This window comes from Uloborus diversus, chromosome 4, assembly GCF_026930045.1.
Source record: "Uloborus diversus isolate 005 chromosome 4, Udiv.v.3.1, whole genome shotgun sequence".
Taxonomy (NCBI): Eukaryota; Metazoa; Arthropoda; class Arachnida; order Araneae; family Uloboridae; genus Uloborus; species Uloborus diversus.
In genome coordinates this window covers 139,873,500-139,888,809 of record NC_072734.1, presented here as the reverse complement: position 1 = coordinate 139,888,809, position 15,310 = coordinate 139,873,500, and the positions used below count along the sequence as shown (strand labels likewise).

The following is a 15,310-nucleotide window of genomic DNA, read 5'->3' as shown; positions in this document are numbered from 1 at the left end:
CAATGCCCACCGTGCCATCGCTATGCCGCACCATTGCAACTTCTACAAGTGACAACGTTACTGCTACTGATCGATGTCACATTTGCAACGATATTTTCAGCACAATTCACACAGCTGCCTTATCTCTAAGTACGGGAGGCTGATGTGCGGTAAACTATGTACAGTCGACGCTCCTTATAACAATCCCTGTCATCCAAACGAAACGGGTTGCTATAACGAGAGGTTGTTATAACGTATTGCATGTCATTTAGTCATTTTTTTTCCATGCAGGAATAGTTTTCAAAGTTACGATTTGTCTCAAAAGTTAATCAAGAAACTAACAACGTAACAGAAAATTACATTAAAAAAAATATTTTTTCTAGTTGCTTTCTCGTTTTAAATTTTATGCTGAAATACTATCTATAAATTACACATATAAATTGAAAATAATACGTGTAACGACAAAAATCATTTATAATGAGTTATTTTAACAATTAGATAATTGTAATAATTAATATTTTATTTATTGAGATTTTTCCAATTTTCTTTTCCTATTACATAAATATTATAGAAGCTTTCCAATTTCTTGATTTTTTTCAAAAAAAAAAAAAAAAAAAAGAAATATCATTCGTAATGTTTACTGTATGCGGATTACATCATTTATTTTTCTTTCATCCTATAACCTATACCAACCTGTAATTGATTTCATATGAAATATTTTAAATTTAAAAACATAAAATGTTTAAATATTAGTTCTCGAATAGTTAGTCCTCAGGATAACGAAAAAAAAAGAAAGAAAAGAAATTCAAATTTGGACGTTATATCAGAATGAATGGTTTAGTTTGGACGCTGTAATGGAAGATAAAATAACATTACATCTATGGAATAGGGAAAGGGACTTCGAGCATCGGTCGCTATAACGGAAGGGTCGCAGTAATAGGGGGTCGTTCTAAAGAGCATTGACTGTATTTGTTTCACTTAATATTTTTTTTATTGCTGTTTTACTAAAATTTTTATTTTATTTTCCATCAATTTATTTTTAGAGCTGCTGTTCAATCTAACATAAAAAACGAAAATGAAACTAAAATTATACAACGACGGCTTACGAGAAGTCTATCATCTTTTTCTCAGAGACAACTAAATCCAGAAAATAAGATTTTGTTTTCAAGGTTCCCGTAGGATAAACTTCAAGGCATAATCCAGATGAAAAGTTGACCTTATAAGATAAAGAATCTACACACATTTTACAACCGTGACGCACAAAAGAGTTGAAACAAACATAAAAGTAGAACAAACGACATAAATTTCTGAAAACGTAACATTGACATGATAAAATATTGCGTTACATGCTGCTTGGTATTTTTTTAATGGCTAAATTCCAAATATATTACGAAAAAGACAAATGCCTCTTATTTCAAAAAAGCAAAGCACGATAATATTTTAAAGGCCACAGTATAAGCTGAAATTTTCATTTTCTTCAAGGAAAATAAGATTTACTCCGAAACGTACGTTACATTGAATTATACATATTTTTTACATTTGTATGAAAACGCCTTATCAGTGTTTTCTATATCTAATTACTAAGTTATATTTAGAGAAATCTAACTGTGCTCAGTTTTTACCTGATTAGGTGTTTTGCTATGGAATTATCGAGTTGTGTTTAACTTTTTACAAAACAAAATGAAGTACGAAGTAATAAAATTAAATGTAGTAACAGAGTTTTTTTATTTTTAAATGTGAAAAAGTAGTTTAGAGTAGTATACTGTCGGACCCCGAATTAACGAACCTCTATTTAACGAATTTCGCGATTTAGCAACTTTTAATCTTACCCACCTAAAATGAAAGCAAAAACCTCTATTTAACGAATAATAAACCCCGAATTAACAAATCACTTCCACAGCCAAAAAAAAAAATTTTTTTTTTTTTGGAAATTTAAGTTGGGAAACATTGGATTGTTTTCCAAATGACACATCCATATTACTTGAAGCAGAAAAACTGTTTTATTGGAATCTTCCATTTTTGACGGACGAGAGGGCAACCAATGAATAAAGATGCAAAAAGCGATAATGAAACACCCATTAAAACTTACTTTTTCAAATGCTTTACATGGCCTGGAAACTGTAAAAACATATCTCATGCAGAGGGCTGTAAATTACACAGTATTTCCTTCTCTCGAAAGAGAATTATTTTCAGTCAAGTATCAAAGAAATTGTCAAAATCTATTACTTAGTACTTTAAAATTTGGAATTAACTAGTGTGTAATAATTAGTGGAATGCTGAATAAAAAGTGTACACTTTCTTCTTTTGTATATGTATGCGCAAAAATTGCTTATTAAGGTTTATAGATAAAGTAAGTGCAATTTTTTTTGCACCCCGATTTCTCTAACTTCAATATTTTCTGTATTAGATTCTTATATTATTATTTAATTTTTCATTGATCGAAAGTTCTAATTTTTACCGTATATTTCAAAAAGGCACACAACCATAAGTTTTGCAAGTTGAAAACCTATGCCCCCTAAAAAAAAGTACATCGTAAAAATATTTTAATCAAAAGATTTGGATATTTTCATTGATGTAAGTAGTAAAGCTTTGCTCAAAAGTTGATGATGTAATGGGCTTAAAATTTACATCTTTCCCTTATTGATTTCGGAAAACTCAAAAATCCACACGTCCTATTTTCACTAATTACACTTGTGTACCCAACAACCCGGAACCTATTAAAAGAAGAGCAAAAAACAACAAAATAATAAGCCATGCTATGTCAGTTTCGTTTTGCAATTCTTTCGCCAATTTCTCAGAAATATTTCTTATCGGCAATTAATTAAGAGTTTCCACCTCCTTCCAAACGCGAAGCATGCATAGAGGTACCCATATACGAGCGTCATTTCATCTGAATAACAGCGTCTTATTAAATAAAATGTAATGTCAATGACCATTTAATTCAAATAACTCATACGAGGTGCAACGTTTTATTATCAGCGGGCTACCCTTACGACTCGGGTATAAATAGTGTCGCATGGGACGGAGCAGTATCTAGTCAACAATGGCCTTCGCTGCAGTAACAGTGGCTTTGGTAGCTCTGGCGGTGGCCGTTCAAAGCAAAAGCATTAATGTAAGTTGTGAATTATTAGTTTTATAGCACATTAACCTTGAATTAAAAGAAAAGTAAATTTTAACTCAACTTTAAAAATATAGAACATTTTTTTGTAAGTCCAAAAGCACCCCCTCCCCTTAATTGTTAAACTTTAAACATGAAGTTGTATTCATTTGATATCTAAAACAATTCAACAAAAAAATAATAATTGTATCGGCTTAGCAAAATCTTTTTACAACAATTAAATCTCTAATATTTAAGTACAATCGATATTTTTTGCTAAAATATGTAGTTTTATATGCTGAGCAATTTTCAATTTTCATCGAGTTGACGAGAATTTCTAGAATCATATTTATTTTTAAGCTTTTATTGGGCATCTTCTTAAACATGATTAATTGGATGAAATTTACTAGCAAGCACAAAGGATAAATTTGGGTAGTAGCTTATATATGCTTAAAAATTTATTATTAAACTTTAACAAAATTCTAAATAATTTAGTTAAAAATGTTTTTCGATCTGAATTTTTATGGAAGGGTATTTTCATTTATCTGTAACCTTAAGAATTATACTGCGTTCTAAAGTTATTATTTTTAATGAAATATATAACCTGCCACGCGCTGGACAATTTTTCCGAGAAATAGTCCGAATACATTAGGTTAGCTATCACTTTGTAACGAGTCTGCTCTGTCTCTAAAATCTCTCTTTTTTACGCAGCTGATCCGAGATCGATACAGGTACATGACGTACTTGGGATGCCGTACGGTATATTTAAAATTCACGTTTAATGTTAGCTTATTTGGGAAAAAAGTACCATTTGTATATGACCCCTCCATCTGCGCATATGACAACGCCTGTAATATGAAGGCTTCATGCCAAGCAGGCCCGTTATTTAGGTAGGGGGTGGGAAGCGGAAGCAGTTGCTACCTCGACTTTAATAACTGTGAGGTATTGAAATGTGTACGCATTTTTTTCTGCTTCTTAAGTGAAATATATAATAGGCAGATAGCTTTAGCCTCGTTCTTTTGGATGAATTTTAATTGCTAGTTGTTCCTGATGTTAAGAGGTAGGGAGTAGTTGGGGGAAAGAAAAGTAGCCATTTTTGTGCTTTCGTTTTTAGGCGGAAAATAATCCACACCTTTTTTATGTAAAAAGGCATCATTGATAAGTACTTGTAATAAATTCCTGTTTTTCTCATAAATTGTTGATAGCTATGACTACATTAATTCAGTTCCGTGATTATCATTTTAATTAAATGTATGAGGTAAATAGGAATTAGACTAGGAATTACATGTAGTATGTTTTACACGGTACATAGCGATTTCCAGATGCTTCTCATTTCAAATCAAGCATAATCAAAAATAAAGCTCGTAAGCAATATGAATTGCAGAAACCAGAAAAATTATATCTAGCACAATGGAAGTTCAAGAAACCAATTTTTTTGTATGTCTTTGAAAACAGTTGCATTTTTTTGTTTTTCTAAAACCTGTATCAATAAATTTTAAAAATCAGACATTTTAAACATATTTTATAAGCTTTGGTGTTATGTTAATTACAAATTTTTGTCAAATGGAACCTAGTATAAACAAGATTTAAAAATAATACTAATTTTGTCCAAAGAAAAATATCGAAAAACTTAGGATTTATTTTTCTTTCAAAAGTTTGAGACTCTTTAAAAACTTCCCTGGTGTCTATTTTTTTTTATTGAAAATTGGTAGTAATTTAGGAACTTAAATTATCCAATATAGCATATATTGTTAATTATTATCCTTATATGTACGATTCACAATTTCCCATTGCTGCCTGTAACTGATACGGGAATTGCATATTTAATGAAAAAAATGTCTTCTTTTGGTTTTAGAGAATGTAGTAATGCAATTTTAAATAAAAGTTTTAAATTCCTAAACTTTCATTATTTGCTTTCAAAAACTAACTGTTAAACTTAACGCTAAGTACAAAATTTGAGTTGACCCCAGATGTACAGATAGTGTTTTTTTCGAAGCGAGAAAAAGCTTTGACGTCTTTTAAAGGGATGAAATATACGACAAAAATCAATGTCATTGTAGTAATTAATCCCAGAAGACACCTAACTTTCTAAAGAGGATACAAAGGATGGCAAGAACAAAAGAGATGTGTACTGTTAGGGTTTTTAAGATTTGAAATGTTTGAGATTTTGAACTTAAAAATATAACAGTCAAACGCAATATTCTAAAAATAAGCTTGACTAAATTTTTAAAGCATTTATTATTTCATTCATGTGTTTTTTTAATTTATGGAAAGAGAATTAGTAAATGAGTACATAATTTATTTTAAAACGAAGGAAAACCGATTCAAAGAGCACTAATATTTACATGCAATTGTTCTTTGTGATTTCGTTTATTAATATCGAAATAGACAATTTACGAATTTATTTTTTCAGGATATTGTTGCTTTGGATCGTATGTTGACAGGTAAATATTTTAAGGAAATTTGTATAATTTTAGCAATCTTTTTTTTTTTTTTACTAATTATTTAGAAACGTATGCAAGAAATAAGTAAGGAGAGAAATGAATAATTTGCACATCGTCACTTCAAAGCAACACTAAGACATCTAGTCCCACAAATAACACTAAGATATCCTACTGTTGCTCTGAGGCGACGATATAAACATAATTAGGTTATTGCAATTTTTTTAATTTCCAATTGGTTCAAAAAATGTAATTGTATTGTTATTTAAACTTAAAAGAGTCCTCATATAAATATTATGGATAGTTTTGTGCACGAATGTGGCAAATGACATGCTTTGAAATATGGAGTAAGGGTATGGATTAGATATAATTAGCTGACCAATTGCTGATAACCGTTACTGTTGCCTTTTTATTGTTTCTTTACTTTTCTTCTTTTTGTTTTTTGAAAAATATTAAAACAAAACTAGAAACAAATAAATAGATATAAATATATACGTTCCTTCAAGGGATTATATTACTGCAAATGTCTTAGCTAACCAGTAATAACCGTTACTAATGAAGTTTTCTCTTTCATTATCTCCCCTCCTTTTTTGTTCTTATTTTTTAAAGATTAAATGTGTGCAGTACCAATATTTTAGAATGGTATAAAATGGTTACAAAATAAATAAATAAATAAAAAAATATAAATACATAAGTTCCTTCAAGGGATCATAATATTACTGAAATGTTTTTAGCGAACGAATAATAACCGTTATTTTTGGTATTTTCGCCTTAGTTATCCCCCTACATTGTTTTGAAGATTTAATGTGCACAATGCCAAGATTGTAGAATTATTGAGTAACAAATTTATATTTTTACCCAATAGTCAAAATACTAAGATTTCAGGATTATTAAATGACAAATTTACAACTTGACGCAACGTTAAAAGTTTAAGATAATTTACTGAAAACTAGCGAGCGTCAGTTACCACCCTAAGTCATCTATATAATTACTAATATGAAGAAACAAGTATACTAAATTTTATAGCAATTGAAACGCAATATAAAGTTCAAAATTGAAGAATATTCTTAATTGTTTTGTATTTTTCAAACTTTAGGATTTGAACTGATTTAGTTATCGTGAAAGTTAATTATTATTTTTGCCATAAATTTAAATTTTGATCCAGAGTGAATCTCATTTAATTTCTTTAAAATAATATCCGAATCACTTTTAAATACAGATAAATGTACACATTTGTTTTCTTTTAAAACTTGATACTAACAAATTTCGTTTTAACAAAGAAAACGTGTAGAAATATAAACACTTTATTTGAAGAAAAAGAAAAAAAGCTTTAAAATAATTTCGGAAAAGAAAAATTTTGGTGAAACAATCTTGCGATGTCCTGCATGCATTGAATCTTGTACGCAAAATAAGAACCTTATCGCCACGAGCATTTTTTTCTGTAGGTCGTCTTGAAGCTGAAGCAATATATCTTAAAGATTAGAGTTTACAGATCTAGGACATATGGAATAAACATTTCAGTTAAACTATAGCTCTAAAAGGAGCAACTTTTCTGTAGGATTTAAAGTTTTTTAGAGCACTTTTGAAGTTGAAACTCCTTCTAGCACGTTGGACATCTTTAAGCAAGCGCCTGGTTGTCCGAATGGCTAAGTCACTGGATTGCGGACTCGGAGATTGCGAGTGCAGGCCTCTGTTTTGGATATTAAATAGAGAATTTGATTTAACGATGTCCAATTATCGCAATCTTAGCAGAACGAGATATAAATCTACAGTTGATGCTGTCTTTAGAAGATATTTAAATAGATTCGAATCAAAATTGTTTGTATCCTATTTTAGTTACCATAAATCAATAGTATCAGTTTTAGAATATGATAATAATGATTGGTTGGAAGAGTTATTGAAATTGTGGATGAAAATTCGTAAGTTTCATTGGTATCAATTTCAAATAATACCAATTAATTAAATTTCATATTTCATGTATTGGTAAATTTACGTTTTAAGTTAATAGATTGCAATTTTTGCACTTAAAGTAATATGTATTAGTTTTCCATTTACAACAGCGCATTATATGAAAATTGAAATATAATTTTTGTAGTAGAGTTTATAATAATGGATGAAAAAACACTTCACTTAAAAGTATTTCCAGCTCAATAAAATATTTCCCGACGATTCAAAAAATACACACATAATTGTTAGTTTTCATTTCTATCGGCACTCCTGGAGTGCCTTTTCCTTTTTTTTTTTCAAATCAGGTATTTTACCTCTAACTTAATGTCATTGATACCAAATTCATGTAACAATTCTTGCACAGAGAAGCAAATCTATGTAAGAGAACGTTTAAAAGTTCTGATTAAAATGCGTTTAAAATTCAGATCCTAGGTAGGCTTACATTGAAATTCGTTCCTAAGTGAATGACCCGCAAGGGATGACCTTATGCGGAAAGAGTGACCCACAAAGGTCACATTTAATAGAAAAATGGTACATATTTTTTTTTCAAAGTTAGTAGATATTTTGCCTTAAAAATGCACATTTTATTTTATCAATATAATCTTCTACGTACAAACTATGACGCAGTTCAATGAGAGAAAATACAAAAATCTTAACATTAAACGTTATTTTTGCATTATTTTTGCTTAAATCTTGCCTTGTCATAAAAGTATTACAAACTACTTTTTAATATCAGACCCAGATGAAGAGTTGTCACCTCGAGTTATAGGAGGAAGAGATGCTTTGGAAGGAGAGTTTCCATGGATGGTAAGAAAGACTGTTATGAAGAGGATCTAAATAAAACTTGTTTATTTTGTAGTAAAACCCAGATTCAGTAAAACAAATTTTTCTTGAAATTTATATAATTTGATTTTTTAGTTTTTTATTTTAAAAATTTTGAATCCATACAGAGCGCTAATGCTGAAACACGTGCATTTTTAAGTCCGATTAGTCTGGAATTTAAATGTTTTGCAGAGTCCACTGTTGAAATGCACATCGATTCTGAAAGGGTAGAAAAATATTTTTGTATTTTTTTTATCAATATCACTGTACTTTTTTGCTATAAATTGCTTTAGAAGCATCAAAAATATTCAGTAAGTTTCCAAAATAGATTTTACAGTTTTTCTAATAAAAGTGCCCTTATTTACGCTTTTAGCTACTCCTTTAGCTTTTGCTGTCATTTTAAAAATTAGCGATTCACATTATCAATATTTTATCCACATGTAAAATGTTTTCTCAATTATCTTCAACTCGAAGAAATGCGTAAAAATTATCTTGATTTAAAGTACTTTGATAAAAAAAAAAAAAAAAAAAAACCTGAAAAAAAGAATTATTTGAAGAAAATGCTCACACTTCCACGAAATTTCAAATTAAACAATAAATCTTGTCCATAAAAATTTAATAAAAACATTATTATATGTATGAGTCATGAGCAAACTAACTAAACTACGTCACTGACAAATAGCAGCTTCATGTGATTTGCCATTATAAAGATAAATAACATATATTTATTCTACTTTTCATACAAGGTACTACTCACAAGGAGTTAAAATTCACTCATGTTTTTCCTTAAATGGATTCTGAATTACTAAATATCTCATGTGTTCCTATGACATGTCTTATTAGACAAATATTTAATGCTAATTTAACATTGGAATAAATTTAAAAAAAAAACTTTTTTCGAACAGGTTGCACTTCACTATCAAGGACGTTTCGTATGCAGCTCATTTTTGGTGACTCCAAAAGTCTTGATGACTGCAGCTCACTGCGTTGTCTTGTAAGTAAAATGAAGTCACAAGGAGTAAGAACTGGATCATGCAAACAATTAATTTGTATCTAAAAAAGTTCATGGACATGAAAATTCTATTTTTTTGCCATTTATAGTGGACGCGAACCAGAAGATCCAAAGCATTACAACGCCTACGTCGGAACAATCCATCGCGATGGACCAGACACTGAAATACTTTTCGACGAAATCATCGCCCATCCAGAATACGGCAGTGGCACTGAGTACGATATCGCCATCATGAGGATAAGAGATGGAGTGACCCTCAACGAGAACATCCAAACTATCTGCTTGCCCACGAAGGACTCCATGTATGAAGACATGCAAGCTCAAGTTATTGGATGGGGAGTATCAGAAAAGGGTGAGTGAATTTTCAAATGTCTATTAAAAACAACCCAATATTCAGCTTGTCCTCGCTTAACCTGCAAGATCTCTGCTTTTGCGACTGTTAGTCCTAGATACATACTTAGTCAAGATAAAATGCAGGGTTAAAATATTGAAAGTTTTAAACAGAAAGAAAGAAAAGAAAGTGAAAAATACGATATCTAACTTTTTATATGGCATCCAGGTTCGTAAAGTTGTGCTTAGAGAAGTCACAAGCATAGGAAATAATACTAATACAAAAAAATTCAAATCGATTATGACCAAAATTCAAGGAATTATTGAAGTTCAAAATTCTAAGGAACAGTGCTGATTTCAGCCTTGAAATTAACTTGTTAAATTTATAAACAAAATTTTATAATCACTACTATTTTTCATTGTTTTTTGCAACAATTAAAAAACAACTACGTCACTTCCGTGACACAAAAAGCTTGCAAATCAGACTTTTAAAGCCCTCGCATAAGATGTTTCACTTAAAAGTAATTTTTACGTCCTCATAATCATGCGTTATAAGCCTATTATTACGCATTTTATAATTTTCATGCTATGAAAAATGTTAACTATGTGTTTATTTTGACTGAACAGGAGGACGAGAATCAGCTAAAATTTTGCAGACAGCCGTGGAAAACGTGCCCACTAACTCCATGTGCGCCTTCACATACGCCATTTTGGGTATTCCTGTAACTAGAAGACATGTTTGTGCCGGCGGAGAACGAGACAAGGGCATCTGCTTCGTAAGTACTTGTACCAATAATTATATTTTTTTTCATCCAAATACTTGGGAATGAAATTTATAGCTAAGTATGGGAGGGAAACAATATATTAGGTGTGCTTATGTCCATCAAGTGTGGTTCAAACACTGTTGATATTTCATTGAGTTACATTAAGAGGTACTCTTAATCAAAGGATGGTGCAAAGATCCTGATTCGTTTAAAGAATATTTAAAATTGTTCAAGAGTGTCTGTTTTCACATCTAGTAAGCACTATTAGCCTAATATAATCTTGGGATATTTTTGTTTTGGCTACTTATCCTTTCTTTTATCCTTACTTTAAACCCAGATCACCCTTTAATCTTCTGCAACATATATGTTCAAGGGTTTTAATATTTTTTTCTTTTTAAATTGCAAACTATTTATGATTATTATTTTAATACAAAAAAGAAAATCAAATTTAAAGAAAAAAAGGACTAAAGCTGTAATTACATTAATTCTCCTGTGACGTAACAACACTTTCTGTTATTCATGTAATTTCCACAATTGTTCTTAGATATTAAAAGAAGAAGAATTATTATTTTACAACAACTTAAGCTTCTAAAGTCACAACTAATACTCTTCAAATTCATCATATGAAAAAAATACAAAAAGTAAAATCGTTTTCTAAATAGTTATTAGATTATATAGTACTTAGAGCAAATAAATGTGTTATTGACGCTTTTTTTTAAAATAAATTTACGCTATTGTAAAAATAAATTACGCTCTCTCTGAGCCAGAGTGATTCTTATGCCTGCTATGATGAACTAGCCTGTTTTGCTTCTTGATTGTGGGCTAACATGGAGTTAATAAGAAACCACAATCAAGAAGAAAAACACGCTACTTTACCAAATCAGACATAGGAAGAATGCATCGTTTAGCCCCAAGATGGCGCACATGTCGCTACTTATTTTACGATTCAAGACTTTATTAACCACAAGGCTACCCACTGCCCCGCCTAGCTCGTTAATTATAGGACACTTTTAAAGCTCTCGCTGAGCCAGAGTGCACGTTCTGTTGTTTTGCAGGGAGATTCTGGCGGACCTCTCGTCGCCATGAACGAGACGAAGCCCGTAGCAGTCGGTGTGGCCTCCTTCGTGTCTAGACGAGGTTGTGCCCAGCGCCACATACCGGCGGTTTATACAAGCACTGCTGCCTACATGGACTGGATAAAAGAAAACATGGGCGAAGACAAAGACGAACTTTGCGAAGTTGAACAGTCCAAAAAATCCAGACGACGGGGATGAAGGTGGATATACGCGGTAGTCATGCTGGGATGTCTTGTGATTATTTTTATATGAGTGACACTAAATGTTTTTCTACGAATTTTCAAAATAAAAAAGCTTAAAAACCACTTCGCCTTAAAAAAATTCTTCAGTGTGCGAGCGTCAAGAATCATGTGTTTTAGAAAAAGAAAATTTTCTCATTTTATGACGAGGAACTACGTAGAATCAAACATTAAGCATTTATTCTCTTTAGATTCCACTATTTCGAAGAGGCTTAATGCTTCAAACCTCTTTCAGGAGGTTTTGGTAGATGTACTTTTTTTTTTGCAACTACATTTGTTTTTTAACTCCCAAACAAAAATAACATTAAAAAATCTCCTAACAAACAAGGAATATCAGAGATTTTGGCATCTAATTTTTATAAGCTCATTGTAAATTTCTGAGAAAATCTAACAAACAAGAATTAGTAGAGATTTAGGTATTCAATTTATACAAGCTTATTTTGAATTTCTGAAAAAAATCATTCAACAAAAATATTCTTTCTCCTTCATTTTTAACGTACAGTTAACACAAGCCTTTCACAGTTTTTCTTAACTCCCTCTCCCCTTCCACACACAAAAAAAAAAAAAAAAACTAAAAACGTTAAATTAGTTTTTGAATTGAAACTATTCACAGAAGAGGTAAAAGATGCTTTCCCCCATTGTTTTATTTATTTTTTTTTATTTTGATAACTTTTGACAACAGATAAATAGAGTAATTAATAGTTTAAAAAGCGCAAAATGCAAACATCTGTCTTTGATAAAAATAGCATTTTACCATGATTAGAATATCATCCATTGAAACGTTTCTTCAATAAAGTATTTTCGGATTGCATTAAAACAATTTATTGGAAGTGATAGAAAAGGGTATTTTTCTAAGGAGGTTTTGCATGTAACAAGCATAAGAGCTTCCCAGTGAGATTTTTTTAAACTTCTTAAAACTTTACTTAAAGAGTATCCTCCAACTTATTTATTTACAAGTGTGTCAACTTATTTAAAAACATATTTATTGAACTCCGGTTCAAGAAATGATTGCACGCTTGAAAATACTTAATGGATTCTTTGTACTTTCAGAAAATAATATTGTTTAGATTTTAGTTAAATGTACAAGAAGCACGAACAATATTCTACAAGTTAAGTTTTCTAGGACTGTTTCAAAACTTTTCCAGAGCAAAAAAGTGATTTAGCTAAAATGATAGCGTCTTGAAAATGGCTTTCGTTTTCTGCACTGCTGAACGGATTTAATGTACAACATCGAAACTGTTTCAACTAGATTATCATGATCAATATGTTTGAACGTCAAAAATAACTATTTTTAAGTAAAGGCTGGTTCTTCAAATGCAGTTGAAAATATCTTCTTGTGATGAATATATCTGGAAATAATCTTACTAATGTTTTACATTACGGTACTACACAGAGCCTAAATATAGAAAATTATTCTATCCATCATTTTATCAAGACAAAGTACAGTGTAGAGTTCTTTATTCAATAAGCACTTTTCAATAAAAACTACAGTTGTTATTTATCAACAACAACAATTTTATTCAATTATCTATACTTTTCCTCTAAATACACAAAAACTTGAGGCATGTTTCTCTCTTCATCTTCTTTGATCAAGGGTTTGAATTTCATGCTATAAAAAGACATTAAATAAAGTTAGAAATAATATTTTTATTTGCTATAATCTATGTTTACAACTCAGGAAAACGTTTTAGTTTACGAATGAACTGCCATAAGTAAGTAAGTGCGATGCACTTATATTTTAAAGTGCTTTTGCTCAAACCTAATATGCATCAATGACGTGAATAATTTGATGACTTGAATTATTTTTGTGTGCACAGCAGTGTATTTCCAATCAGTTATTTCCATCATTTCTATCTACTTTCAACTAAGATTATTTCCCTGAAATGTGTTTAATGACTTATGCTATTTCTTCAGAAAATTTTCCGCGGGTTATACGCATGTTGATCGATGAGTGCATATCAATAAATCGACTAACTCAACTTCAACTAGTTAATTTTTTAAACTTCAAACAAAGGTAATTATTATTGGTCAAGAAGCAATGATTTTCTTGGAATTGAATCAAATGCAATTTTAGTAACATCTAACGTACCAATCTCAAACTTTTCTCTTTGATCAAGAACACTTTGAATGGATTTTTTGCTGCAGTTCCAAATCTTCTGCTTTGAAACGAAGAGAAAAATTACTTGCGTACTTAAGTATTTGAGACATATGTCGCTTAAATTTCAAATACTTTTTCCAAGCTAAAATTTCATACATTCTTCCAACTAGCTACAACTTGCACTTTACTACATTACGTACCGTATGTTTAGTAATTAATTTCAAATTTTGTGTTGTATCTTGTTTGTGCTGTCTAAAATATTTTTTTCTTGCAGATTTAACGGATTATACTTTTAGTTTACCAAAATACTTTTAGTTGGAGATGTGAATACATGTGTTCCTTTCTAGTGTTTTTCATAACGTCTTTCGTTTTCAGAAATAACGGATTTTATTTCATCTAGTACAAAAACTTCATTCATTAAAACAGCATGACAGTGCCCATTGATTCTTATTGAGTAATTGAAAGTGAAAACATCTCTATTAGCTGTTGTTAGGAATTAGTCAAATAATTAAATACGCTTCAAAATTTTAATGTTACGGGAAGCAGCTTAAATATGTAGCAAAAAGAATATTCTGTGCTCTGCTTGATGCTATGAAACATACACAGTAAAGGATATAAAACTACCTAAATGTTCTAATGATAAAAGTTCGAAAGTCGAGGAGAAATTAATTTATTAAATATCCAAATTTTCGGAAACTCCCGTTTTTTTCACTCCGCGCCAAGCGTGGTTTTTAACCCAGTGGAAACAAAAAAGTCTCATAAAAAATGACTTATACAATAAAAAATGTTGCTACTGTAAAACTGGAATGTGTTGCCTTTTAGCTTAAATGGAGTCAAGACTTTCTATTTTGTATTATCCTCTAGTTTATTTCGACTTTGAAAAACAATGACCACTAGGGATTTTTATAGATATATGTTCCATTCCAGAAATTTATAGAAACTTCTCATAATCATCCACGATTTTTAGTAGAAACAGCAGCTGATTTTAGAGTAGTAAATTTACGTAAAACTTGTACATCAATGCCGAAAGTTTCTTGGTCTTCAAACATTAGTAAACCTATTCAAGGGTAATTTCAGTTGATACGAGGTTTGAAATAAAAATAACGGCTAGTGTGCGTATCAGACCTAAATCAAAATAAACTTTATCACGTAAAAAATTATGGCAACTTAAATTTAAACTCATGCGAATAGAAAACAATAGAATGCAGAATAAATAAAAGAGAGCCGAATAACAGGTTTTGCATATGTGCAAAATATACTGCCATTTCAAGCCAGTTCAATATGACAACCAATTAAATCTCTTCAGCAGATCAGGATTGAAACTGGAAAAACAATAATAACACTTTCATGATATTTGCCAAAAAATGAACATTTACATTATGTATTAATAGTACAATGAGTATATTCAAAGGTTCAATCAGGGATTGATAGTTCTAAAAATCCTTAGTTTACGCTTTATTGATAGTTCTAACACATTGAAATATATACATACATCTAAACACGGT

General features: G+C 30.4%; 1 protein-coding gene across 1 annotated transcript; it reads left to right on the top strand.

The window, feature by feature from the left end:
* The first annotated feature begins 3,021 nt into the window (after positions 1-3,021).
* On the top strand, positions 3,022-11,666 carry LOC129220867 (trypsin-3-like). The gene is made up of 7 exons (XM_054855299.1): positions 3,022-3,091; positions 5,490-5,520; positions 8,201-8,271; positions 9,192-9,280; positions 9,388-9,650; positions 10,256-10,404; positions 11,448-11,666. The coding sequence occupies exons 1-7, from the start codon at positions 3,023-3,025 to the stop codon at positions 11,664-11,666; spliced, it is 891 nt and encodes a 296-aa protein (XP_054711274.1). The 5' UTR covers position 3,022.
* Positions 11,667-15,310: the final 3,644 nt, after the last annotated feature.

What these genes read in the sequence shown, in the direction of transcription:
- LOC129220867 (XM_054855299.1), top strand. Translation starts at nt 3,023, where the DNA reads ATGGCCTTCGCTGCAGTAACAGTGGCTTTGGTAGCTCTGGCGGTGGCC. An exon ending in ATGGGGAGTATCAGAAAAGG is followed by an intron (nt 9,651 to 10,255) that starts GTGAGTGAATTT and finishes TTGACTGAACAG; the next exon opens with GAGGACGAGAATCAGCTAAA. An exon ending in GAGACAAGGGCATCTGCTTC is followed by an intron (nt 10,405 to 11,447) that starts GTAAGTACTTGT and finishes GTTGTTTTGCAG; the next exon opens with GGAGATTCTGGCGGACCTCT.